General features: G+C 35.5%; 3 protein-coding genes and 1 pseudogene across 5 annotated transcripts; 3 read left to right on the plus strand and 1 right to left on the minus strand.

Moving 5' to 3' along the window:
* The first annotated feature begins 1,455 nt into the window (after window positions 1–1,455).
* LOC114744664 (ubiquitin-conjugating enzyme E2 7-like) lies at window positions 1,456–24,096 on the plus strand. 3 transcript variants are annotated; one of them, XM_028932831.1, is made up of 7 exons: window positions 1,456–1,467; window positions 20,009–20,076; window positions 20,205–20,307; window positions 21,003–21,100; window positions 21,199–21,299; window positions 22,452–22,529; window positions 23,607–24,096. In XM_028932831.1, exons 2-7 carry the CDS (start codon window positions 20,034–20,036, stop codon window positions 23,682–23,684), a joined length of 501 nt encoding a protein of 166 aa, XP_028788664.1. In that variant the 5' UTR covers window positions 1,456–1,467; window positions 20,009–20,033; the 3' UTR covers window positions 23,685–24,096. The 3 variants fall into 3 exon arrangements, with proteins under 3 accessions (XP_028788664.1, XP_028788665.1, XP_028788662.1); XM_028932832.1 differs by lacking the exon at window positions 1,456–1,467 and adding an exon at window positions 22,295–22,337 and having other exon boundaries at window positions 19,876–20,076; XM_028932829.1 differs by lacking the exon at window positions 1,456–1,467 and having other exon boundaries at window positions 19,895–20,076.
* Window positions 2,712–7,670, plus strand: LOC114744662 (inner membrane protein PPF-1, chloroplastic-like; annotated as a pseudogene).
* LOC114744665 (CLAVATA3/ESR (CLE)-related protein 46-like) lies at window positions 7,906–8,925 on the minus strand. Its single transcript, XM_028932833.1, has 3 exons — window positions 8,785–8,925; window positions 8,618–8,685; window positions 7,906–8,231 (listed from the first exon to the last, which is right to left on the minus strand). The coding sequence occupies exons 1-3, from the start codon at window positions 8,882–8,884 to the stop codon at window positions 8,154–8,156; spliced, it is 246 nt and encodes an 81-aa protein (XP_028788666.1). The 5' UTR covers window positions 8,885–8,925; the 3' UTR covers window positions 7,906–8,153.
* LOC114744663 (osmotin-like protein) lies at window positions 11,481–12,571 on the plus strand. The gene has a single exon (XM_028932828.1). It carries the CDS (start codon window positions 11,540–11,542, stop codon window positions 12,290–12,292), a length of 753 nt encoding a protein of 250 aa, XP_028788661.1. The 5' UTR covers window positions 11,481–11,539; the 3' UTR covers window positions 12,293–12,571.
* Window positions 24,097–24,792: the final 696 nt, after the last annotated feature.

Consider the following 24,792-nt stretch of genomic DNA (forward strand, 5'->3'; position numbering starts at 1 on the left):
ATAATTAAATATTGCTTTTGTTTACCTATAATGGAATGGTTATTGTTGCTTGTGAGAATGTGAGTCCCTTTATCAGTTGATTTTAATAAAAAGAAAGCCCGCCTGAGTTAAGCTGACGTTTACTTGTCACATCAAATTGTATTTTTTAAATATTATTTTCCAGACAAATTTAACTAAATGTTGTTTTTTCAGAAAGAAAACAGAAAAATAATAGTTAAATAATAAAATCTTTAAATGTTAATCTATATAAGTAAAATTATAATTTAGGTATAAGTGATCAAATTAGGATTTACAAACTTGTTAAAATAATCATATTGTCCTTTATTTTTTTAAAAAAACCCAGTATACTCACTTAGGCTTGTTTGGTTTGAGGGGAAGGTAGAGAGGGGTGAGGGAGGTTTTATCCTCACTTTGTTTGGTTTGACTAAAAAGAAAGAGAGGAAGGGATATTTAATGATCACTTGTTTGGTTTAAGAGAAAGAGGAAAGGGATAATAATAATCAATTTACTATTTTATCCTTATATATTAGTTTATATTTTTTTATTGATATATTATATAAATTAATTTATATCTTAATTTAAATTATATGATTTAATAAAAATTCAGTCTTATTATGTTAATATGTACATTAAAAAATTGGTACAGTAATTTTTTATTCTAATTAATATAATAATATATTTGAAATAATCAAATTAATAAATTTTATATGCTCTAAAATATATTTAATAAATAATATATTTAAAAAAACAATTAATTTTATAATGTTATCATTGTTTATTTAAATAATTTTTTAAATTAATTTTTATTATAATAATTTATATTTTTTTACTTAGGATAATATATTTTTTATTTGAAATAAATATTATAATAACATATTTTATAGATAGTCGTGAAATATTAAAAAAAATATAAGAGTATGATGTTCCAAAAATTTAACTTCTTTCCAATTTGGGGAGAGTTAAAATGGGAGTAGGGAAAGAAAGAGAGGGCACATTCTGATTTTTCTCCCTTTCAAAATTTTTAACCAATGAGGGGAGGAGCTCATTTTTTCTCTTCTCCCCCACCCTCCCCTCTAACCAATCAAGTCCTTAGTATCAGTTGTCAAAGCTCTATTTGTAGATTTTAATTTGATTACCCACATTTAAACTATAATTTTACTTATTTAGGTAGGTAGTGAGATTTTGGAATTTAAGAATATTTTTCCGTCATTTTTCCATTATTTTAATTGATTCGAACCATAAAATTATTTTTTCAATCATTGTATCAACTTTGATAATGAATTTCTAGTTTCTGTCTATACATTTATTAATCAATAGTCCCTCCTATCTTTTTTATAAAAATATGGAATTTGAATTGTCTTATTTTTTTATAAGATTTTATGGTGGTTATCTAAACATTTACGCTGTGTTTGGCTTGACGGAGGGAAGGGGAAGGGAGGGATTTTAATCGAGGGAAGGGAAAGGGAGGGATTCTAATCAAGGAAAGGGGAGGGGAGGGGAGGATAGGGGAGGGTAGTTACAAAGGGGAGGGGAGGGAGGGATTTTAATGATCTCCTATTTGGATAGATTGGAAGGGAGGGGAGGGAGCAATTTTAATAATACCTTATTTTATTCTAATAAAAAATTGACTATTTTAACCTCATAAAATTTAAATGAATTTTCTCACTTTTTATTTTGTTAAGATATAACTATATATATAATACAATTTACCAATTTTGATTTACAAGACACAGTCACACACTTATAGAATATCAAGATAAAAAGTCACAAGTAATAGATTTCAATCAGAGAAAAGACCTTGAAGATGAAAGAAAATACCAGAGAAAAAAAAAAGGTTTACAAATGCTCACTAATTTTGGAGACAATTATCTTAATAACCTCTTGTTAGATGCTCAAAAGAACTCTTTTGTGTAGAAATGTTTACGACTGATTAGAGGTTAACAAATCAAAAGAGTACATAGGGAATTAAAATATTATCTCTCACCTCCCCTCCAAAAAACCCCACTTTTGGAGGGAAGGCTAGAAGGGAAGGAGAGAGGAGAAGAACCCCTCCCCTCTTTAAAAAACATCTTAACCAAACGAGGGGAGGGGAGGGGCTCTCCTCCCCTCCTAAAAAATTACACCAACCAAACAAAGGGAGGGGAGCAACTTCCCTTCCCTCCCCTCCGAAAACCCCGTACCAAACACAGTGTTAATGTATTTTACTATTTTTATTTCTAATTAATTTGATATATTATATTAATTAAAAATTTTATTATATTTATTATATTTTTTCTTTTTTACTTGCCTCTTATAAATAAAGACATGCTTAAAAAATTATTTTTATATATTTATTATTTTAAAATAATTTTAATTAGTTTTTTAAATCACGTAATTTTATTGTCATGCTGTTATGGAAAAAAAAGACACATAGGCGGTAATTATTAATATTAACAGTTAATGAACCTCGAAGGAACAAAAATGAACCAGTATTGATTGTAATGCTTTGTAATCCATTATTAATTCAAAAATGAACCTCGAAGGACCCCATAAATTATTTACAATCTCCGTACAATGACGATAAACCCCCGAGCATATGACGCGTCACGAAGGGATTGGCGGAAAAAGGTTGCCATCAGCATTCATTTGGCTCGCAAAATATACGGATAAATGGAGAATATCTAATTCCATTGTCTTCCACTGCCAAAGCTTCCTCATCTCCCTTCTCCACCCTTCTGTCAATGAGAAGCTGAACTGTATTTGTCTCATCCTCCGTAAGCTTCTCTTCCATGGCGAAGACATTAATCTCCTCTCCTTCGTTCATCGGCACCCCTCTTCCTTCTATCTCTCGCCTTGGTCTACACACCTTCCATCTCCCTCATCGTAGGCTGGTCAGCACCCGAGTTAAATTCAGCTTCCACGAAATCCCCCTATTCACTCCCTCAGTGATTCATTTGACCTCAGTCAAGTCGTTACTAGAGCTGAAGCGCTTCTTTATACCCTTGCTGATGCCGCGGTTTCTGCCGATCCTGGTGCTGGTGCTGCGGCATCGACCTCCACTGATGTTGTCGCGCAGAAGAACGGAGGGTGGTTCGGTTTTATTTCTGAAGCCATGGAGTTTGTTCTCAAGGTAATCGTTTTAGATTTTTCGAAACTCTAATCTATCCTACAGCAACTTATATATTAGACGAAGATTTTTTTTATTTTTGCCAACTATATATTAGACGAAGATGATAATTGTTAGGAAATAGGAATTTTCATATTAAGCAGGCGACTAATGGCCTAGTCACTTGACCGTAATATATGTTGAGCGGTAAAAAAATAAAAAATTTGTTATCCAGGTTATGCAATCATTGTGTGACTGAAAACGGTATCTGTGATAAATCATGCTGGGAGGTCACCGATTCTGAAAGAAGCGAAACATTAGATTTTGTGATGGGCTTACTGGATTTATATAGAAAAGCATCATGCATACGAGGTTTACTAGACACGTCGTATTAAAATTATGAAAAACTTGGCAATTATTGAATTGTTATTTATTAGAGAAATCATAAATTACCCGATTTGACACGGGAAGTATAACCAAATCTTAAATTGCGGCATGTATGTTATATGCAAAGCAATAAATGGAAATGTATTTTTCCCCGTATAATTGTGTCTTAAATGTGGAATCATAAACGTTGTTTGTTATTTCCAGGTGTTAAAAGATGGCCTGAGTGCTGTGCATGTGCCTTACGCATATGGATTTGCTATTATATTGCTCACTTTTATTGTTAAAGTTGCTACATTTCCCTTGACAAAGCAACAGGTTAGTGCAAAATCAGCAGCTTCATAGAGTCAGTTTTAATGTGCGAAATTTTGCATTTTCATGGAAATTTTTCACTCGAGAGGGTGTTTGGAAAACACCAAAAGCTCTTAAAAAAAATATTTTTATGCAAGTCGAGATAGAACATCTTTCACATATTTACCTCCTATACCTTAAAATCACTTTCAAAAAGCTAATTCAAACACCCCTCAAATCATTCAACACTATTTTCCCCCTGTAGAAGTAACTGATTTTTTCCCATAACCCTAAGATACTTCTTATCCAAACCACCATGAATAAAGCACAAATGCAGGAGAACTGAAATCACATGGCAATTATATGATTTGCTTGACCACACCATGTTCAAATGCTGATTGTAGTAAATATGTAGGTTGAATCAACACTTGCTATGCAAAATCTTCAACCAAAAATTAAGGCCATCCAAGAAAGATACGCTGGCAATCAGGTGAGTGATGTTGGTGGCTGTGTGGTCTGAATAAGTCGTTCATTCTGCTTTTAGCAAGTACTGTTTTATTTATTGAAACTTTAGCATGGTTCTCTCTAAACAAGTCATTGCGTTGTCTTCTTTTAAGGAAAGAATACAACTCGAGACATCAAGGCTATACAGGCAAGCGGGTGTCAATCCATTGGCTGGTATGTTCCATCTCACCGTTGCTTTTCTCTTGCTCTTCTTCCTGCTCCTGTTCTTTTCTTATTCTTCTTCTTGCCACTTGTTTTGACAAAATATTTGTCATATGAGGTTGATCACTCATAGAATCAGAAATTTGGTGGCGAACATTTGTTAATAACACAGGATGGTCTGCAAGTAGTAATTGTTATATCAACCCCCGTCCTTTTTCCTTATCCATATTGCCCCTCAGGGGTCTTTCTCTAACGTTACTTCTATATTTCAGTCAGAACTTCTTTGTTTTCTGCAGTTTTATGTTTTTTGTATGTACTTCCTCAGTTATCCTTTCCTTGTTTGCTTGTATAGGTTGTTTACCGACTTTGGCTACCATTCCTGTCTGGATAGGTCTCTACCAAGCTTTATCAAATGTGGCAAATGAAGTAATTGATGCTACAAAATCTTTGTCAATTAAGTGGAGATTTTTATGGATAAATAATCCTCTGATATTACATCTGATTGTTTCTGATTCTGGAAAACCATTTACTTGAAGGGGCTTTTGACAGAAGGATTTTTTGGATCCCCTCTTTGGGTGGTCCTACTACCATTGCAGCTAGACAAAGTGGATCTGGAATTTCTTGGCTTCTGCCATTTGTGGTAAGAGGAATATTTTTCCCCTTCATTGGTGAAACAGTAATTTATCCTTGGTACTTCTTGTTTGCGTAGTTCTTGTTACGATTTCTGTTTGACGGAAAAAAAATCAAAGAAGGAAAAAAGTTGTGGTTTTCTCACACTATACCTTTTACCTTTTATTACTCCTTTGGTCAATTTTTTTAATATGGTTTGTAAAATCATAGTATTTCCTCTCTTCGTTTACTAATTGAATCCTTTTCTGCGTCTTCTTTACACTAGATGGAAGTTTTTATTACTTTTCTTACTAGGGGAAGGGGTGGATTTTTGTGTTTCTTCACTTTTTTCTTTAACATCCTGCTGCAACCTGTATTGAAAAATTTACTGGCTTGCAGAGGTTGGTAGTCTGAAATTTCTGTGACCACATACATAGCTTTACTTGTTCTACAAGAATAATGGCTTCTATGAGATTGACCTGCATTTCATTTGTTCGCTTGTTCCGCTCATCTATTGAGTAGGAATAAATGCCCTATTCTCTGTCTATACTCTGTAGCTTTCACTGATATATGGCGAAAAACAAACTGCCATGTAGGATGGTCATCCACCGTTGGGCTGGCAAGACACCGCAGCATATCTTGTTTTACCCATCCTTCTTGTTGTTTCTCAGTATGTTTCTATGGAAATTATGAAACCCCCCCAGGTAAACTGCGACTTTTCCTTCTGTTCAGATCCTTTTACACGAGAGTCCTGAGTGCTTAATGACTTATTTTAACAGACTGATGATCCGGCTCAAAAAAATACACTTCTTGTTTTCAAGTTTCTTCCGCTCATGATTGGTTACTTCTCGCTGTCTGTCCCTTCAGGGCTATCGATTTACTGGTTAGTGTTTCAGAACTATGTTTTCAATATTAGCCACTTTTTGTTGATTTTATTGCCTCAAATGCCTGCATTTTTTCGCCCTTTTTGGATGTGTCTTCTTACTGTAAACCTCTTGTATCATTATCTCCTTTTCTACCTTTTTCAAACACGTTCATGCATGTTCAATGCAGAAAGAAATATATATGAGAAACTTCAGTTCTTGTTTTGGACGGAGGGTACCATGTTTCTCAAACAAATAATGTCATGTTATCAGTTATCCCCTCTTTTTCTTCATCCAAAACAATGCAAATTATCTTATTTTGTTGTGCTAGGTTTACAAACAACGTTTTGAGCACAGCACAACAAGTATGGCTGCGCAAATTAGGAGGTGCAAAGCCTGTTGTGAATGAAAATGCAAGTGGAATTATTACCGCAGGGCGTGCTAAACGATCGGTTTCTCAGCCAGAAAGAACCGGTGAGAGGTCAGTGTGGTATGACACATAATACAGACATAATTTTTCAGGTCCTCCTGAAATTTTCTTATATAGAATTGGCGATTTTTAGGTTTAAACAGTTGAAGGAAAAAGAGAAAAAGAAGTCAAACAAGGCACTGCCTCAAGAAGAGGCTCAACCTCTGGCTTCTGTTTCTGATTCTGATGGTAGTTCAGATGAGGAGAGTGATGACAAGGTAAATATTCATCTTGTATGGTGTTAGTTTAAATATTACGTCATTGCTGACTGCTGCCATCCGAGCTCCCAATTTATCATGAAATCATTTTTTTGTTTTTATTTAAAGAATGAAGAAAATGAGAACCCTTGCATTTGCATCAGTGGACATAGCCAGAAAACCCTCTATTGAGTCATAGTTGTTATTATTTGTAATGTGATTCCAACTTCCTTTTTTTATATTGCAAATTAATCAGTTCATAATATCAAAGAATATGCAAAACTAAGCTCATCTGCCTGCGTTTAAGATGTCAGCTCCAGCCCAACACTGCACATTATTGCACCTCACTTTAAAACCTTGCCATGATACTGCAAGTTATGCTAACATGAAGATTAATTGATGAATTTAGTCAAACTAGATATTCGGGGAGTTGAAAAACAATATGTGGACTAGGTAGTGGATATAAGATATCGCTGCCTTCCTAAGGGCTCAAATGATATTTCACTTGAGAACCCAGCTATGAAACATATTTCCCATTACTCAGATTGAAGGTGTGTATGTCACTGTCTGTCACAAGGCCTTGCTGTTCTCCCAACAAGCGGGTCAAGTTCTAATTTTTTTTCCTCAACGGAACTATACGTAATTGTGCTTCATGATCATCCTGAGGCGTTATTTTTTGCTGCCTGAGTTGTATCTTATTAATTAATAATGCTGACCACTCCCCCCCCTCCCCAAAAAAGAAGAATGAAGTATGGGGTTCTCATCTGTATTCTTTTCACCGAGAAGTCTACAACACTAAGTCAACTTTTTATAGGGTGACGGAGTTGCGGAAGAAGCATATGCTTCAACAATAAACAAGGAGGTTCCAAATATGAGGGAAAGAAGAAGCAAGCGCTCAAAGCGGAAGCGGACTGTATAAAGCGAGTCCATGCGGCTGTTTGTAGTTTGAAAGGAGACATGTATATTACAATCGATTGTATCTTAGCCTCCTGTGCCATTTTTGGACTGGCTTATTCAAATTGAATGTGTCATTTAATCATGCAATGATGAGCTCTCGATGACTAATATTATACAAAGTAGGTAAAGAAATTTGCCTCGTGGGTAAATTTCCTGTCTTTCGATGATGAATTCTCTGATAGAAACGGGGAGGCATAACAAATTTATAACTTACAGTATATAAAGAAACGGGGAAAGCTTCTGATGCAAAGGAGGCCATGGCTGCGCATGAGCAGAATATCGAGCTGATTCCATGGACCATGATTGTGACTTCGTTAAAGGAAAGGGTGGCCAAGATAAGATGTGAAGGTTTGGGAATTCGAATCAATGCGAAAAAGGGGGGAAAAAAAGAGCCTTTGCGAGCTGATAGGAAGTAGAAAGTGAAATAGGAATGATATTTAGATTCTACTGAATGCGATAAAACTTAATGATGACCAATATAACAACTTATAAAGTACAAATATTCAATTATCAAACCCCATTTTGTACAACCACAATGTTCCTAGAAACCGGGGTCTCCCAAGGCTCCTCCTAAGAAACGGTGACTGGTGTCTCCGTTGATGTCGAATGGCTGTGTTCATCCTATCATCGCTTTATGTTTTAGATGGCGGTTGGTGATTCCCTATGGGATTCGGGCCTGATGGGCTCTTACGAGTCCTTTTATCTTCATCCTGCAATTCCCAGTCATTGGCATGCATCAGGCTTATGTCTATGCTTACTGAGAATATGGCAAAATATATAGAAGAGATCGATTTCAGCTATCATATTCGAACGCAGGAGTTCCATCATCATAACATATCATTTCTCGCAGGTTTTGAAATAACTACATAAAATTTGATAATATTCGAATATTTGAGAAATAAACCTCTTCAGCGACACTCTTCGCTATCAAAATAGAGATTTTCGCTTGAACTTCTTAACAAGGAGCAAATCTGAAATTCCATCTAATGACAAGGAGGCGTCAACCTCTTGACGAAGAAAGCTTTTCACGTAATTATATATCCTAGCGAATTAAAATCACGTAATGAAGATGACAAAACCCTGTCTTGGTACTAACCCAGGAAGGTATGACATGCCCAGAATGTGGCATTGTGCTGGGTCGTAAGGTCCTGAGCTTGACATGAACTGGTGGGAAGGAACAGAGAAATGAGCGTGAGCTAGTCGCAGCAGAAACAATGCTGGCAAAAGCCGTCAATATTTTTCTGCATAAGCAAAAATAATTACCTGCTGGAATGGCCTGAACATTGGCAGTGAAATGATTGAACGGAGAAGCTGCAAGGAGGAGACACAGTAGGAGAAGACGGAGGAAGATTTGTCCTCTCATCTTTGGCACTGGTTGAAGTGGAGAGTAGCAGAGTTATGGTGTTGAGAGTGAGAGATGAAGCAGTATTTATGTGCTGCGTCTTTTGGTCTATAATGATAACCGAACTTGAATTTTGATCCAGAGAATGTTTGTTAAAAGATGCCCGGGAATCCTATGCCAGTATTTGCATTCTGATTTGATAATTGATAAGATCGAGAATCTGTATTTATCTTCATTGTGGATTGACTTCTTACCTGCTATCATTTCTCAGTTATCATTGCCTCCATGATAACCAACAAAAAAACAAAGTTTTCCAAGTACCTTGCCATTATTTTTCTCTTGAGTGCTTAGCCTTGCTGTCCTCCCACCCTCCCAATTCCTTACTCTTCAAATCAAGTTTTGAGCACATTTAGTTCCACTCGTTAACGCCATGCGCCCTACAGATTTGAGACTAATTACTTAAGGCCAACAAAATCTATTACCATATTCTACACTCATTGTTAAGTAATGGTTTCTCCGTCAGAATATCTCACCAGAGATGTCCCTAAATACCTAGACATCTGAAGTTGGAGTGCAAGCATGCCATCCTTCTTCATCGCACTCTGGCGTAAAGTAAAATTGTCTTGTAGTTGAAGGCACAGCACACTGGCTTTGCCTTTTGTACGTTTTCAAAAATTTAAAGTGAGCTAACAAGACTACAAGGGTGCTCTTGGCATGGTGTGATAGACAAGATGAGCTTTTACGAGAGACATGATGAAGATCTTTAGTTATAAATTCAATTGTTGTTATGATTGCCTAAAGTTAGGATTGAATCAAGACAATATCACCGAAACTGAATAGTATATACACATGTCCCCGAAATGTTCCGCGGCAGATAAGAGAACAAAAAAAATTGCAAGGCCCCATGAAATAAGGACCATCATGATCAGCTTAATTACCTGATTTGCTTCGTAATTTAGACTTTGTCCTCCATAAACCAATCATGGCTTTCGAAGTTCAGCAGAAGGAGAGGTGGGAGAAAAAATGTGACTGACTTGTTTTGACTTCCATTTTGTTTCTTTTTCGGGGAATAATGATGACTAGGCTTATAGAGTGCCTTGATTTAATGGGCTGGACCGGGGATTGGATGAACAGGCCATTAGTTTGGGCCCAAAACTAAGTGCCTTCGGCCTACTTGTTATTTAGTGGGCCTTAGCCTAAAAACCTTGATGTTACCCCATGGGTATTTCCATGAACGGACTCGGCATTACAAGTCTATGAATTCCAAGAGCCCTCGGTTTTTTTTTTTGGGGGGGGGGGGACAAATCGAGGACAGTTCGGGTATGGTCTGCCGAACATGTATTTTTCAAAACAAGAAAGGAGCTCACATGATTTCTAATTGAAATTCGATCATCTCTAAATCAGTGTCTGTCCTTTTTATTTATGTGAAAATGGTTTTCGCTGTCGTTATTCTTCTTGCAATATTTCAAAATATAATTTTTTTTCCCAGCAAAAAAAGCAATTCAGCTAGCTCTGGGACAAATTTATCCAGTTTACATTAATAACATTAAGAATCCAAAATATAAAGAGGAAAAATGTGAATGTAAATGTAAAAACATATTTGTATATTTATCTTTCTATGTATTGTGGAAAAAGGAGTTTTAAACTAACTGGCGATGATATCAATGAAAGAAGTCGCAGTTGCTTGAACATAAAGTCTTGGGTCTGAGTTTGTATAAATGTAAAAAATATCTTTAAAAAAGCTATACTACATTTATGAGCTGACTTGAATCTGTATTAACTTACCAGTTCCAGTCTTATTTATAAAGTTTTATTTGTAAACTATAAATAAGAGATTATAATTAGAAGTGCAATTAGAAGGGAAGGTAGCATTTTTGGGTGTTGGATAATGGGGAGCTTATTAAAAATTGAAACGATTGGCTTTCACGTTTTCAAATATACATGAATAGTCGGGGAACTGGTTCCGCAATCGTTCAGAGGGCAAAGTTTCTGTGAGTTCTGGGCTGTGCAGCAGAGAAAAAGTAAAGTGATAGGCCGACAATTACCTCGCTAAACGAGCTTCTTATCCGATTGCCCCTCGTTTGTTCGTCGCCATCTTCAACTAATATTGATTATTTGCTTCATAAAAGAAAAGCTTAGGTCGATCTTTTTTAATACGCTAGTTTTTTTTTTGCAAGTCATCTTGAAATATTTTATGTTATTTTCTTACTTGAAAGCAGGCCGAGGGAGGGCAGGGGACATACTTATCGTTGGGCAAAGCAGCAAGTGCGATATAATTTAAATTTGCATGCCTAATTACTTTACTTATCCACTTAATAGTTGTATTAGTAAATAACAGCGTGGAAGCCTCGAGATTCTGGGGGGTGGCTCCCTGGTTTGCATTTCCCGCGCACAAAGCACTAATGATTCTAAAGACCCCACTGTTTGCTTTGCAGTCTCACAGTTGTTCCGCAGGTTTCTGACCACTTTTTCTCCACCCCCCCTAATCTGCTTTTTCATCAGTGAAATTGAAAGAGCGAGGGGCAATTCCGTCACATGAAATAGGCCCAAATCAGGTCCCTCTCTTGCTGACCGGCTTCTTTCACAGCAGCAGCCCCCAAAACCTTGAATCAAATACAGCTCTTCTCTCTATAAAATGAACCAACCCGCCTCTCTGATAATCCCCACACTCCAAGCATGGCTTCTCCTTCCTTCACACGCTGCCTTTCACTTGCCATAGCTTCCTTCTTCATCCTCACTACTCTCACTGACGCCACCATCTTAACCCTTGTCAACAACTGCAAGTTCACCATTTGGCCCGCCATCCAACCCAACGCCGGCCACCCCGTTCTCTCTCGCGGCGGCTTCGTTCTCCAGTCTCTCACTCACATCTCCATCCCCGTACCGGACCGACACTGGTCGGGTCGGGTCTGGGCTAGAACAGGCTGTAGCTATTCCGGTAACCAGTTCCTCTGCGCCACCGGCGACTGCGGCGGTCGCCTCGAGTGCAACGGCGCTGGCGGCGCAGCTCCCGCTTCTCTGGCTCAGTTCAGCATCCACCATGGTGCGAACGACTACTCCTCCTACGGCGTCAGCCTCGTGGACGGCTTCAACGTCCCCATGACGGTGACCCCGCACGAAGGTAAAGGCGTGTGTCCCGTGGTGGGTTGCCGTGTGGATCTGCTTGCGACGTGTCCTCCGGTGTTGCAGCACCGTGTGCCGCAGGGTCACGGTCCGGTGGTGGCGTGTAAGAGTGGGTGCGAGGCTTTTAGGACGGACGAGCTGTGCTGCAGGAACCATTACAACAGCCCACAGATGTGTAAGCCTTCGACTTACTCTGAGTTCTTCAAGCATGCGTGTCCTGCGACCTTCACTTATGCTCATGACAACCCTTCGCTGATGCACGAGTGTTCTTCCCCAAGGGAGCTCAAGGTGATATTCTGCCATTAGAGGGTTAGGGATGTTTGATAATGAATGTAACTTCTTCGGGTGTCCCTACATCTGGGCTCATTTGAATAAGAAATGTAAGCGGGCTCGTAATCCTCTAGTTTTTTTTAATTAATGGTCAAATGAACGTAATCTTTGTCTTTGATCTGCTGCGTTCCAGTTCCTTGTGGTTTCCGCTGCTGCTGTTGTTTGTTCTGGGTGCTCAGCTGAACACTTGAGTCAGAGATGTGGCCCCGAAATTTTGCTTCGGGGGGCGAAATCTTAATAAATTACATAACTTGATGAGTAATCCGTGCAAATGTTTGCATGGCTGTCTAATTAAAATTAAAAATCATTAATAGTAGTAGAAGTAAACTTTATGACACTGATGTTTGAATGGAAGAGTGAGAGTGAGAGACAGAGGTGGCGAGAAGGACTGAAGGACGGGTTATATAATACTCCATCCGTTCCTAATTACAATTATAAGATTTTTTTAATAGATTTGTCTCTATTTATAAGGATTTTTTTGAGATTATCTGAACATTTAACATATTGTTATATATCTTATTCTTAATAAATTTTCATGTAATTCTTCATACATTCTCTCTCTATTTATCTTATTATTTTTTTTATATTTATTAGGATTATATTTAAAAAATATTTGTTACTTATTAATTATTTTTAATTAATTTTAACTGTTTTTTAACCTAAAAATTCTTATAATCAGGGATGGAATAATATTAATTAATGTTAGTAAAAAGTATGATTCTTTCAAATGATGTGGACTGAGTAAAAGCATGCCAATACAAAGTGAATTAATAGAGTTTTTTCTTTTTAGAAAAATACAATCAAATCCGAAAAAAAAAAAATTACTAAAACGTTACTTTGAACAATTTATAATAACAACTTCGTAAAGAATAGTAATTTTTGAAACTTGTTTTTTATATATATGTGTATATATATATATTTTTTTTCTTATATGAAATTTTATTGAAAAATTATGATTTATGTAAAATGTATTTATAACTGTAACATACCTGAAAGAGAAGAAAAGGCGGGAACATTTGGAGGCTTATCAGCAGCTGCAGGATAGGCTGACAATCGTGGTTAGACTGGCAGAGCGTAGGGTCTGTCATGGTTTGACAGGGAAGGAAGGACATGAGCCTGCGGTTAGAAAGGGCAGGTGACCCAAAAAAAAAGAAAGAAGAAGAAGAAGCAGCTAATGCTCTGCCATGATATGACCCAAAAAAAAAAAGAAAGAGAAACCTAAACTGAAATTATGAGAATAAAAAAGATAAAAAAAATGATCAATACATACATAATATATAAACAAGAGAGACATAATATATATATACATAATAATAGAACTTGAACCAACAACTTTTAAACTTTTGTGCTGGTAAAAAAAAAAAAAACTTTTAAACTTTGAACTGTTTTGAATTGATAATTAGATATGACTTTTGAATTGAAAATAAATAAATAGAACTCGAAATAAATTGGTCACATGAGGACGCCTTAATCATTTTTCCATACTTTCATAATTTCAGATTATTTTGGAATGTCAGCGGCCTTTTTTTTTTTTGTCATTTTTTGGGAAAAGCTAAAACTAACCCTACCTCGTAGAAACAAATTTTGAGAAATTTTCCTGTGTGATTTTAACTTGGTGAAAAAATAGTCGTACCAGACTATTTATTATAGGAATAAATTAAATGAAGTTAAGATGACCTTTCAAAAGAATATAAAATACTATTAAAAAACAATTTTCAAGATTTCTAAACTTTGATTTTTAATTTAGATTTTATGATTTACAATTCTGCTTGAGGTTAAATTTTGCTTATTTTAATAGTATGTAGTAGTTTTGAGTATTTGTATCTGCAAGGTGATCGTTCTTAAATGAGGTAAACCTTTCTTAGCCAAACAAAAACCCAGTCAGCTTCGTTGTCTGTTATCTCCAAATTTCGAGTCTTTGAATTGAGGCGAGTAGCCATGAGATGCGTTCCTGTGCACGTCACGTGCTTGCCTCCCCTTTCTTGCTTCCCCCCCCCCCCCAAAACCTTGTTGATGAAGTCGCCAGTGAAATTAAAGTTGGCAAGGCTAATTATGTTACGAGTTGCTAGAAATAGGAAATTTGTCAAGCTTTGTTGGCAAGAAAGTAAATGCAGGCACAGAAACAATAAAAGGAGTCGCTTTTTTTTTTAAAATCAGGACCCCCCCGGAATGATATTAAATATGGATGAGATCAAAAGAAAGGAAGGAACGAAATGCTGTGCCATTCATGCTCCCCACAGTTTACGTAATTTGATTAATATTTAATTTAATATGTACTAGATACTTTAGTTTCATTGTTAAAAGGCCCATACAAATTATCTTATCCTGGTGGCAAATAAATGGAAGCCCACCCCACATGAATACTTATCCAAAAGTTTCAAAGGCCCAGACAAGTATTCGAAGCTGGATCCAATGAAAATCTAAACACATGTTCCAAGGTCCATGATTTACAAAGTCCCAGGCGCCTCAAAATGAGGGAACATTCTGCATAGGGGTGGAAATAGACCAGGCGGCCTGTCAGGGGCCTATAGCCTGGCCTGCATTTGGCCTGGCCTAGCCTGGCCTATTTTCCAAAAAAGACAGGCTCAGGCCTGTTTGAAGGCCTGTTTAGTTAAATAGGCCAGGCTTAAGCTTTTTAAAAAGCCTGTTAAGCCTGTTAGGCCGGCCTGGGCCTGTCAGGAATTTATAATCATAATATATGAAAAAATTAATTAATGCTATTATTGTTAATGTGCTCTTTTAATTTATTTTTTAATTTTAATATATAGTTAATAGCTTGATCTTTTCTTAGATTTGAAGTTTAGATGACAAGTGAAGATAAAAATATAATTTAAAATAATAATATCAATAAATAATGTGATTTTTAAATCTTAAAAATATAAAGAAAATAGGAAAGAAAAATTTTGTTCCAAGAATGATAAATTAACTAACTTACGTATTATGTTAATTTAAGTATGATACCCTCTTTATTCATTATAAAATTAGTATTTTTTTCCTCTTTATTTATTTGTCTTAATTTTAATTTTTTGTGTGTACTTAACGTAGTCTTATTCCAATTTTAATATATAATTACAATTAGTTTTCAATAATATTCTTATAAATTATAATTAAGATTTAAAATAGTACTTATGATACTAAAATTTAAATAAAAGACAAGACTAAAAATTAAATTATTATGTACGTTTTTTTTTTATCTTAGCTTTTTAAAAAAATAAATTATTATAATTTGAATTTTTAAAAATACAGGCATTTTAACAGGCCTTTATACAGGCCAGGCTCAGACTGAAAAGTAAGCCTGTAACAGGCCACAGGCCAGGCTCAGGCCAATAGGCTTCAAAACAGGCCTGGCCTGTTAAGAGCAAAGCCTGGCCTGGCTTGTTTCCACCCCTAATTCTGCAGTGACTTACTACTCCTCTGTTTTTATTTAAAAATTACTTCCAATATGTTTCACATAAATTAAAAAAAATTTAAATTTTATTGACTCTTATGTAAAATTTAATAATTTTTTAATTTTATTCATATTTAATATACATTATATTTCATATAAATAAAGTCTACATAATAATAAATAAATAGTGAAATTATATATCTATACAAAAAATTTGTCTTAATACCTTATAAATAGGACTAAAAAAATATCTTCTCTGATCTAAACACATGTTCCAAAGTCCAAGATTTACCAAGTTCCAAGTGCCTCAAAATGGGGGAACATTCTGCAATAACTTACGACTCATTAATCTTATTTATAAGTAGCTTCTAACATGTTTTATACAGATAAAAAAAAATTTAAACTTTATTAACTCTCATTTAAAATTTAACAACTTTCTAATTTTATCTATATTTGATACACATTATATCTCATATAAATAAATTAACATAATAATAAATGAATGGTGAAATTATACATCCATACAAAAAATTTCTTTCAGTGTCTTATAAATAGGATAAAAAATATCCTCTCCCTCTATCTTATAAACAAGATAAAACAAATATTTCTAAAGTTGAGTGGGCACGAGTCAAAGTTGGATGAGGGGAACAAGGACTCGGGCCTTTGGAACTAGGGGGGGAGTTGGACGAGGATTAGCCAGCATGATCATATATCCATATCTTCATGGATGGCCGTGGGAATCTGCACACTGATAGCTGATCGAGGGGCGGCATACAGATGAAGATGATGATTAACTCATCCATCTGTGTCAAGATGGTTAGCTATTAATGTTAATTGCCTAACCAGTTGGAGACCTTAAAATTTATACGAAGGTTTTAGATATAATAAAGGTGACCGGTGCAGACTTCTAATTGGAGGTGGTGTTTTCAAAAATGTTTTATGTGACGAATTCGAGAATTTGTTTTTAAGCTCATTAAAAAAAAAAAGATGTAAATCAAGTCCGGTATTATTATAAATTTGGTGCTCTTCCTGTTCCCTAAAACCCTAACTTACTATTTCAAATGGCAATCGGTCTTGCTTGTCTAATTGAAACTTTTTGACTGGGGCCATGACACGCCGGTGCTCGTTGGTGTGGCGCCAATTAATATGTATTAAAGTGTAAAATGACCTCATCATGGCACCGCCCCCTCTCCGCCGTCGCGCGCTGCCTTACTTGAGACGCGTGGAGGTTTTCCTTTTGGTTCCCCGCCCCCCATTGTTCTGAAAAATTATCATAAATCAAGCATCCAGATACAGGCTTTATTATTATTATTTTTTGGGCCAAAACATCAGGCTTTATTATAGATATTAAAGTCTTTTTTTTATAAATTAAGATAAATTTCACTACATATTTATTTTGTATACCATAAAAATATTTTTAAAATTATGATTTTGATTTTACTCAAACATTCCTTAAATTTGTACGGTGTTAGCTGGGCCTAATATCATCAATAATTAAAATCCCCTTATTAAAAATAGACACCTCAAATAACTGAAACTATATCTCAACAATAATAATATCTAAGCTGGTAACAAAAACATTAATAACATCCGGACAGTGAAAATATTTATGCCACCATCTTGCGAAATGCCTATAGGATATTTTCCTTTTAACTTATGATATTTTTAATTCTTAACATAAGATTTTGTTTGACTTTTATCTTAACTCTAAATATAAAATCTCAATTTATTTTATCTCTTATATTTATCTATTTTTTCTAAAGTTAGTTTTTGTGATAATCATAGTTCTAGGCAATACACTTGATTAGCAAGAATATTTTAAAAAATATAATATTTATTTATTACAAATAAATAATATAAATAATTTATTAATTTATTCAAATTAGTTGACTAACTCTTATATTAAGCACCGGAGGTAGTATCATATAGAATGATATTTCTTTTGTTCGTATAGAATATTGTTTTCAAGTAAAAGAACCTCATCTATAGGTTATTTTTGAGTCAGATAACCAACTGTTTGTAAATTGTGGGAATCAAAAGGATCCGGGGGGGAAACACAAAGGTTGGTCGGTTTTTGCATCAATTGGCGGATTTTAAAATTCTTCAAAATGCAGGGTGTCACCGCCAATGTTCACATCAAAGGTTAACATTCAATGTCTATATTCCCTTTTCGGGCCACCACTCATGTTTAAAGTCTATGTTGTAGATTAGAATTTCCAGATGAAATAATTGCTGTTCTGAATATGATCATGGTAGTATTTTCCCTGCTTATCATTCAATATTGTTTTGATCTTTTCCGCGAAGTATTATGTGGCCCCCAAATCGTAATCAGTAGCCCACTTGTGTGGCAGTATGGGTTCCATAGACCATCACTTCTTCATGTACTAAATAAATACTACCTCTATTTTTAATATAAAATATAAATAATTAATTTGTAGATATTAAAAAATTATTTAATTTAGTTATTTATGATAAATGAGTTTTGTCTTTTTTAAAATGTCATTCTTAATCATATATTATATTGAAATTACTTCTTTATAAAAACTTTTTAACATGTTTAATCATCATATGAATTATTTAGGGGTAAAATAGATAAATATTAAAGACAAAATAGATTGAAATATTATATTTAAGATCAAATTAAATTTTTAACTAATTTTTATATTAATAATATTATAAATTTATTTAGTTATTTGTTGTTATTGACTTATTATGTTAAAAATGTGCATAACTTTTTTGAAGGTATTAAATATCCTTCTTGTCACGAGAATATCAAACACGAGAAAAGAGCAAAATAAAAATATATATATATATATTATTATCCTCTCCGGCTCCCAAATCAAACCAAATACCATCCCGCTCTTTAATATAAAAACTAGTTGATTAATTTGAATAGATTAAGGAAACTAGTTAAATTAGTTGTTTGTAATAAATATGTATTTTTAAATATCTTTATTAATCAAGTGTATTAGCTAGAACTATTATTATTATAATGACTTTTTTAAAAAAAGAAAACGAAAAATACAAGGGATAAAATTGATTGAGAATTTGGGATCTTATGTTTAGAATCAAAATAAAAATCAAATAAGTTCAGATATTAAAAATTGGAGGTAGTATATTACTACTCGTCTAGTTCTAAATATAAAACCTATTTTAAATATTATATTTAAAACTGGAGGAGTATCTCACAAGGCATTTCAAAATTATGTTGAGGCGTGTGGGACTTTTTTGTTTGGTATGCCTTCTCTTTTCAATGGCATTGGATTTAGATTTTTATTTTGGAGTCACTAAGGACATTTGATTTTTCGCACCTCAGCATCTAACACGACTCTTAAAATTATTCAATGGGCATGCCAGCAAAGCAGAGGTATAATTTTTTATTATTATCATCATCATCTATTGCAATCTACTCCCCCCAGAAAAAAAAAAACAAGCAGAATAACCAACGATAACCAAAGAGAAATAATTAAATATGGGATGTATTTAATTGCTATCGAAAAAACGATGCATTTATGTGAAAAATGTTGTTAATCAAGAGATAATCGAAGTTGGCAAAGATTTAAAAAGCAAAAAAAAAAAAAAGGAGTAAAAAGAAAGTTCTCAAGTAGACATCAGAGAAAAAAGAAAAGATAATTTGAGGAAAAATTGAATTTCAAAACATTTTATCTGTAATTGACCATTTTTTGGCTGACTGTAAAGGACCAGATTAATTAAACAAACTCTGAAGGATTAAATTTAAACTGTATCAATGAAAAAACAAGTGAACTTGTAGTGGAAAGTTTTTTTCCTACCAAAGTAAGGTCTTTTTTTTTTGGGCAAACTACTAAAGTAAGGTCTTTTAATTAGCTGCTTTTGAGAAAAATTTTCGATAAAAAAAAACACGATAGGTGAATTATCATGGTGAGGCTGAGAAAGAAGAGAATATAACAATTATTAATGAGATAAAAAGTGCCCTTACTTCTTTCTTTAAAGGAAACTTGGACCCCACTTCTGAGGCATAAATCCAACGGTGGGTAGACGGTATACCCGTGAACGTAGTAGAATCTATTCGCGTCCCGGTGACAACAGTAGCAGCAATTTCCTTACGTGGCTGCATTTGTTTGGAAGTGATAGTATACATACAACAAGGAAGTCGCATAGGATCGAAGCTCCCAATTGCACCACCCGGGCGCAGAGGCTACAGGTGCGGAGGAGCCCGCATTGAGGAAGCATCTCTCTATCTATAAGTAATCGAAGTGTCGGCTTCCCGGTTTCTCTGTTTTCTCGCAATCTTGGAGCTCCCTTTCCATTCTCTCTTGTAGGAGCTATTTGTATCTATCCCCTCGGTTGATGGCATCCCAAGCTAGCCTTCTCCTTCAAAAGCAGCTAAAAGGTTAGCGGCGACAGAATTCCTGCCTTTGCTTTTGTGTTCGTATTATTTATCTGTTAAAAGGCGCAAGGGGGCAAAGGGTTTCGCGTGGATTTTCCGCGGTGTTTTAATTCATCTTCTGCTGGTTTCAGATCTTTGCAGAAACCCCGTCGACGGGTTCTCCGCCGGTTTAGTAGATGAAAACAACATATTCGAATGGAGTGTCACGATAATTGGACCTCCCGATACTCTTTAGTAAGCGCTTATTACATTTTTCTTTCTCCTCCTAACAAAAATAAATATGATTTCCTATTGTGAATTCGAGTTTTATATTTCCCTTGTACCCCCAGTCATAATTTTTTATTCGATATTTTGTTAAGTAAGCCGGAGGGCTCTGGTTTCCGAAAGATAAACTTTCAATTACTTACGGCGCCTTTTCGAATTTGGGTTGGAGTGCTTCAGTTTTGGTGGTTCTTAATGGCTTTAAATTTGCAAGATTCCTTCTTTTGTATCCTCATCATCATGGGTTCATCAAGATATTAATTGCATGAATCCCTTGTTCTTGTTCGTATATTTAATTTAAGAGGAAGAGCGAAAAGGGCAGGGGATAGCGGAGTACTGGAGTTTCAAAATTGTATCAACCCTCACTACATGATTAGAGAAAACGGATAACATTCGTGAATGATGAGGGGGAACCTGATGAAAGTAATTTAGACGAAATTGCTTATAACTGTATCTCCTTTGTTGCAAAAGGATTACACTTCATCAAACTGCTTGCTATCTTTCTAACTCTCATGATTGGTACTTAGATAGAGTGTAGGTTTTGTTTTCCTTTGTGAATGTTAGAAAACGCCTCTTGTTGGTTGCGTTCTGCTGATTGGTATTTGTGCTCTTTCCATTTTCTCTTTTGGCATTGAAAATTTACTGACTACTGCTTCGCTGTTTTGCAGTGAGGGGGGGTTCTTCAATGCTATAATGAGTTTTCCATCAAATTACCCAAACAGCCCACCAACAGTGAAATTCACTTCAGAGATATGGCATCCAAATGGTTGGTTTTCGGGAGTTTTTTTTTTTTTTTTTGGACTCAATGCTCCTGGTCCGATTAAAACGACACAAAATTAACTTATATTGCTGTTCCATTTGTAGTATATCCTGATGGTCGGGTTTGCATATCAATCCTTCATCCTCCTGGTGAGGATCCAAATGGATACGAACTTGCAAGTGAGCGCTGGACACCTGTTCATACGGTCAGTGATAATATAAGACCGTAGTCTTTCTTTCTATGTACTACTTTTTTCAAAAAAGAAAGAATATCAGAATCTGTCTTTCATTATCAGGCTGGTGGCCTAGCTTTGTTTTTGCTTACTAAATCAAAGTGGCCGTGGATAGTAGATTTGAGATCAGCATAACTGCAGTTTAACATGTGTATGCTCTTTTAAAATAATTAAGCTTAAACAATGTAATTTCTGGACATGTGCTAGAAACTCATTATATATTGTAATTATTTTACTGGCATCAATTGTCTGGTTTGTCACTCACATCATATGTGATATGTAGGTGAGGTTTTCTCGTCAATGTTCTCATGCGGTACTGATATTGCATATGATGCTATAAGTCAGAGAGTTGAGAGAATATTCTTAACATGCGTCTATCCTTTACTTGATATGCCAAGCGCGAGTTGCAGAAGATTCCAGTGCTGTAATTTAATTATCCGAAAACATTTGATCAGTGAAGATAGCGCATGAAAGTACCAGAATACCAGTTAATGTGATGCTGTATTTAAACATTCAAAGTTTTGTGCCTTGTATTTGATTTATAATAGGAAAGAAGTTTGCATGTGAATGTTTTCCCTGTATGATTTGCATCACATCTGATGGTAGGTCATGTCAGGTTGGAGCTCTTTCCTTTAAAGAACTAAAGAAGTATGTGCAATACTATCAGTAAAATAGACATTATGAGTTCTCCTTGTCATCACTCATTTAGTGGGAGATTTTTGCATCTGTCGTTGTGGCTAGTCTCTAACACACAAGTTGCATGAGTTACATATATCTATTTTGTGATTAGTGACTGTTTAAGACTTCTGCCCCAAAAGAAGAAAAGAAAGAAGATCTTTAAGAATAAAATTCCAAAGTTGAAGCGAGAGCTTTCCAGCACTATTTATTAAATGGAAAAAGGCTAAACTGCTAGTGAAGATTATAAACATTTAATGCCGCAAAACTAATTGGGATTATTAAATTTCAAGGTTCATTTGCTATTTCCTAACTTTGCTGGATACTGTGGAAATGGTATGTCACTCCATATCCAGTTCTGATGTTGATTCCATAGTACTTGTTTCACAACATGGTCTGTTTCCCCCCAAAAATGTGTTAACTGGTAACATTTTGCATATTATCGTGCAGGTAGAGAGTATAGTTTTGAGTATCATTTCTATGCTTTCTAGTCCTAATGATGAATCTCCAGCAAACGTCGAAGCTGCTGTAAGTTTTTTACATGCTTTTGTTTTGTTATTTGTTATTAAATCGTTGTGTTTGAGCGACTTTCTACTCTCAACTCTGTTTTGTTTTGTTTTGCATCGTAAATATATTTTGCCTTGTTTTGCACTCTATGTATCCCAGAAGGACATGAACAATCTAACTATCTTACGAACTTCACAATTCTAGTCCCTGGATAGTTTTGGTTGTGCATATTCAATTTACTACTGTAGGTATTTCCTCAAGCTCAGGCACCTAATTTAAGTTTTGATTCCGAATGATGGGAAAAACTTTTCACTATATGAGGGGGCTTGTCCAAGACTCTTGATTTAAATCTGCATGGACAACTGTAGGTTAATGGAAGAGAACCAAAAGAGATGGTCTCTTCTTCTGTAGTGCGGGAAGGTAGGGATAAGCCCGTTCACTAATTCAACTTGAGGGAGAGAAAGGTCCCGGGTACAAAGCTATCAACGGAGGGGCTAATACACTCAGGCATGTCTTCTAAACACACGTTTAGGACGAAGACTAGATCCTAACTTAGCCATAATACCTGCCAAGCCATTGAGAGTTCTCGGAGCAGTAGAGACAAACATCCCAATTTAATTATTATGGACAAATCGTACAAGCCGCATGCAACAATACCATGTCCTTTTTTTTTTTTTTCTCTTTCAACTTAAACATGATATCCTCCAGGCATGTCCTTTTTAATTATGTACATACTGCACAAGTGAGAGGAGCCAATACCCTGATACCCATGATACGGCTTGCCTGATATAAGTGGAAGCTCAATGTCTTGCTGATCTGATTTTATGACGCGGCATGCATATGTTTATGTATCGTGTCTGGGATAGTCTGATGCAATATTTAACCTTCTTGAAAGAATTAATCAGACCAGTAATTCCACTTTATAGATAGTGTGCATCTACTTTCTTATGATGCAGTTGGCTCTCTCGATATCTTGTCTAAAACAGTATGATGTATATGCCAATAGCTGACCTTGTAATTTCTTGTTGCTTCAATCTCGAGTGTCCAAATGTTCTTTTGTGGTTGCTCTGAGACCTATATTGCTATTTATTGTCGCAGAAGGAGTGGAGAGACAGGAGAGACGATTTCAAGAAGAAGGTTAGTCGCTGTGTGAGGAAATCACAAGAAATGTTGTGATTCATTACTGGCGCCTGATCCTGCTTATTGTGAGCCGGAGAAAGCTTAATGTGTAATGGATTGGTTCACCCGTTACCGCGGTTGATCCGTGTAGAATGCCAATGCAAGTTGTCAACATGCATCTTTCTTCAGTTCCGTTTTCTTTATTCTCTACACGGCCACTTGTCATGACTTGGAAAAAAACAAATGTATTAAAAGTGTTTTGGGTGGTGTTTGGGGTGACTAGTTTATTGGAAGATTACTTTGTTCATTTCCATAACCTTATTCTTAAACAGAGTTTAGGTGGCACCAAGTTTTGTCTTTTTGCTGGACGTTGTTATTCTGTGACTTGCCATCATTGTCCCCTTTGTGTTCCATCTCAAACTGTGGTATGTTGATAAGGAAAAAAAGCTGTATATTTTCCTTTCTTGTATTCTTATTTTCTTTACAGAAAGAGGTATGGTGTGGATGGCCTCACCGGCACTAACATAGGATATCGTGACAGCGAGGAGGTGCTTCATAGTGAAGTCTGGAGAGATCATCGTTTCGGTCCTTTTGGTGCTTCTTTAACAATTTGCAAGTCTTTCTATTTGCGAAATTCCACTTTTAACCATCGTAGAGCCTTTTTCTTCACGTTTCAGGCAAGGGAACGTAGCTGGTTGGTAAAATATAATGAAACGTTTTTTTTTTAAATATATATATACACGCGCGCGCGCGCACATATGGATATCACTTGTGAAGAGAAACCTGGAAGGTTACACATATCTCACGAACTCAGGCCTGCAGTGACATCACCAACCATCTTGGGACATGGGGGTGTATGGTCATCGGCTATTAGGCTTGAAAATTACAAGTGTGAAGATCTGGCCTAAATGCCAGCACATTCTGTATAGCTTCCCTGTGAGTGAAAGAAATGAAAATCTCAACTGGAGTTTGTTCGCCTAATAGCAAATGCAATCGGGGTGACCGTTGTTGATTGTCCCCTGTTACTATATTGGATGCTTCTGCACAGTCTATGAAAACGTCAGTTATAAAGAAACTTGCACTAGTGTAATATGGATATGCTACGTTTTATCGTTGTTGAATGGTTGGAAGTATATGCAGTTACTAGTGCTTCATTTGCGGTCTT

The sequence above is a fragment of the Neltuma alba genome, unplaced genomic scaffold (assembly GCF_004799145.2).
Source record: "Neltuma alba isolate B1F8T4 unplaced genomic scaffold, ASM479914v2 tig00004420_pilon, whole genome shotgun sequence".
NCBI lineage: Eukaryota > Viridiplantae > Streptophyta > Magnoliopsida > Fabales > Fabaceae > Neltuma > Neltuma alba.

What these genes read in the sequence shown, in the direction of transcription:
- LOC114744663 (XM_028932828.1), top strand. Translation starts at nt 11,540, where the DNA reads ATGGCTTCTCCTTCCTTCACACGCTGCCTTTCACTTGCCATAGCTTCC.
- LOC114744664 (XM_028932831.1), top strand. Translation starts at nt 20,034, where the DNA reads ATGGCATCCCAAGCTAGCCTTCTCCTTCAAAAGCAGCTAAAAG. An exon ending in CCTTCAAAAGCAGCTAAAAG is followed by an intron (nt 20,077 to 20,204) that starts GTTAGCGGCGAC and finishes TGCTGGTTTCAG; the next exon opens with ATCTTTGCAGAAACCCCGTC. An exon ending in AGAGATATGGCATCCAAATG is followed by an intron (nt 21,101 to 21,198) that starts GTTGGTTTTCGG and finishes TTCCATTTGTAG; the next exon opens with TATATCCTGATGGTCGGGTT.
- LOC114744665 (XM_028932833.1), bottom strand. Translation starts at nt 8,884, where the DNA reads ATGAGAGGACAAATCTTCCTCCGTCTTCTCCTACTGTGTCTCCTCCTT. An exon ending in TGTTCAGGCCATTCCAGCAG is followed by an intron (nt 8,686 to 8,784) that starts GTAATTATTTTT and finishes CCTTCCCACCAG; the next exon opens with TTCATGTCAAGCTCAGGACC. An exon ending in GGCATGTCATACCTTCCTGG is followed by an intron (nt 8,232 to 8,617) that starts GTTAGTACCAAG and finishes TGGGAATTGCAG; the next exon opens with GATGAAGATAAAAGGACTCG.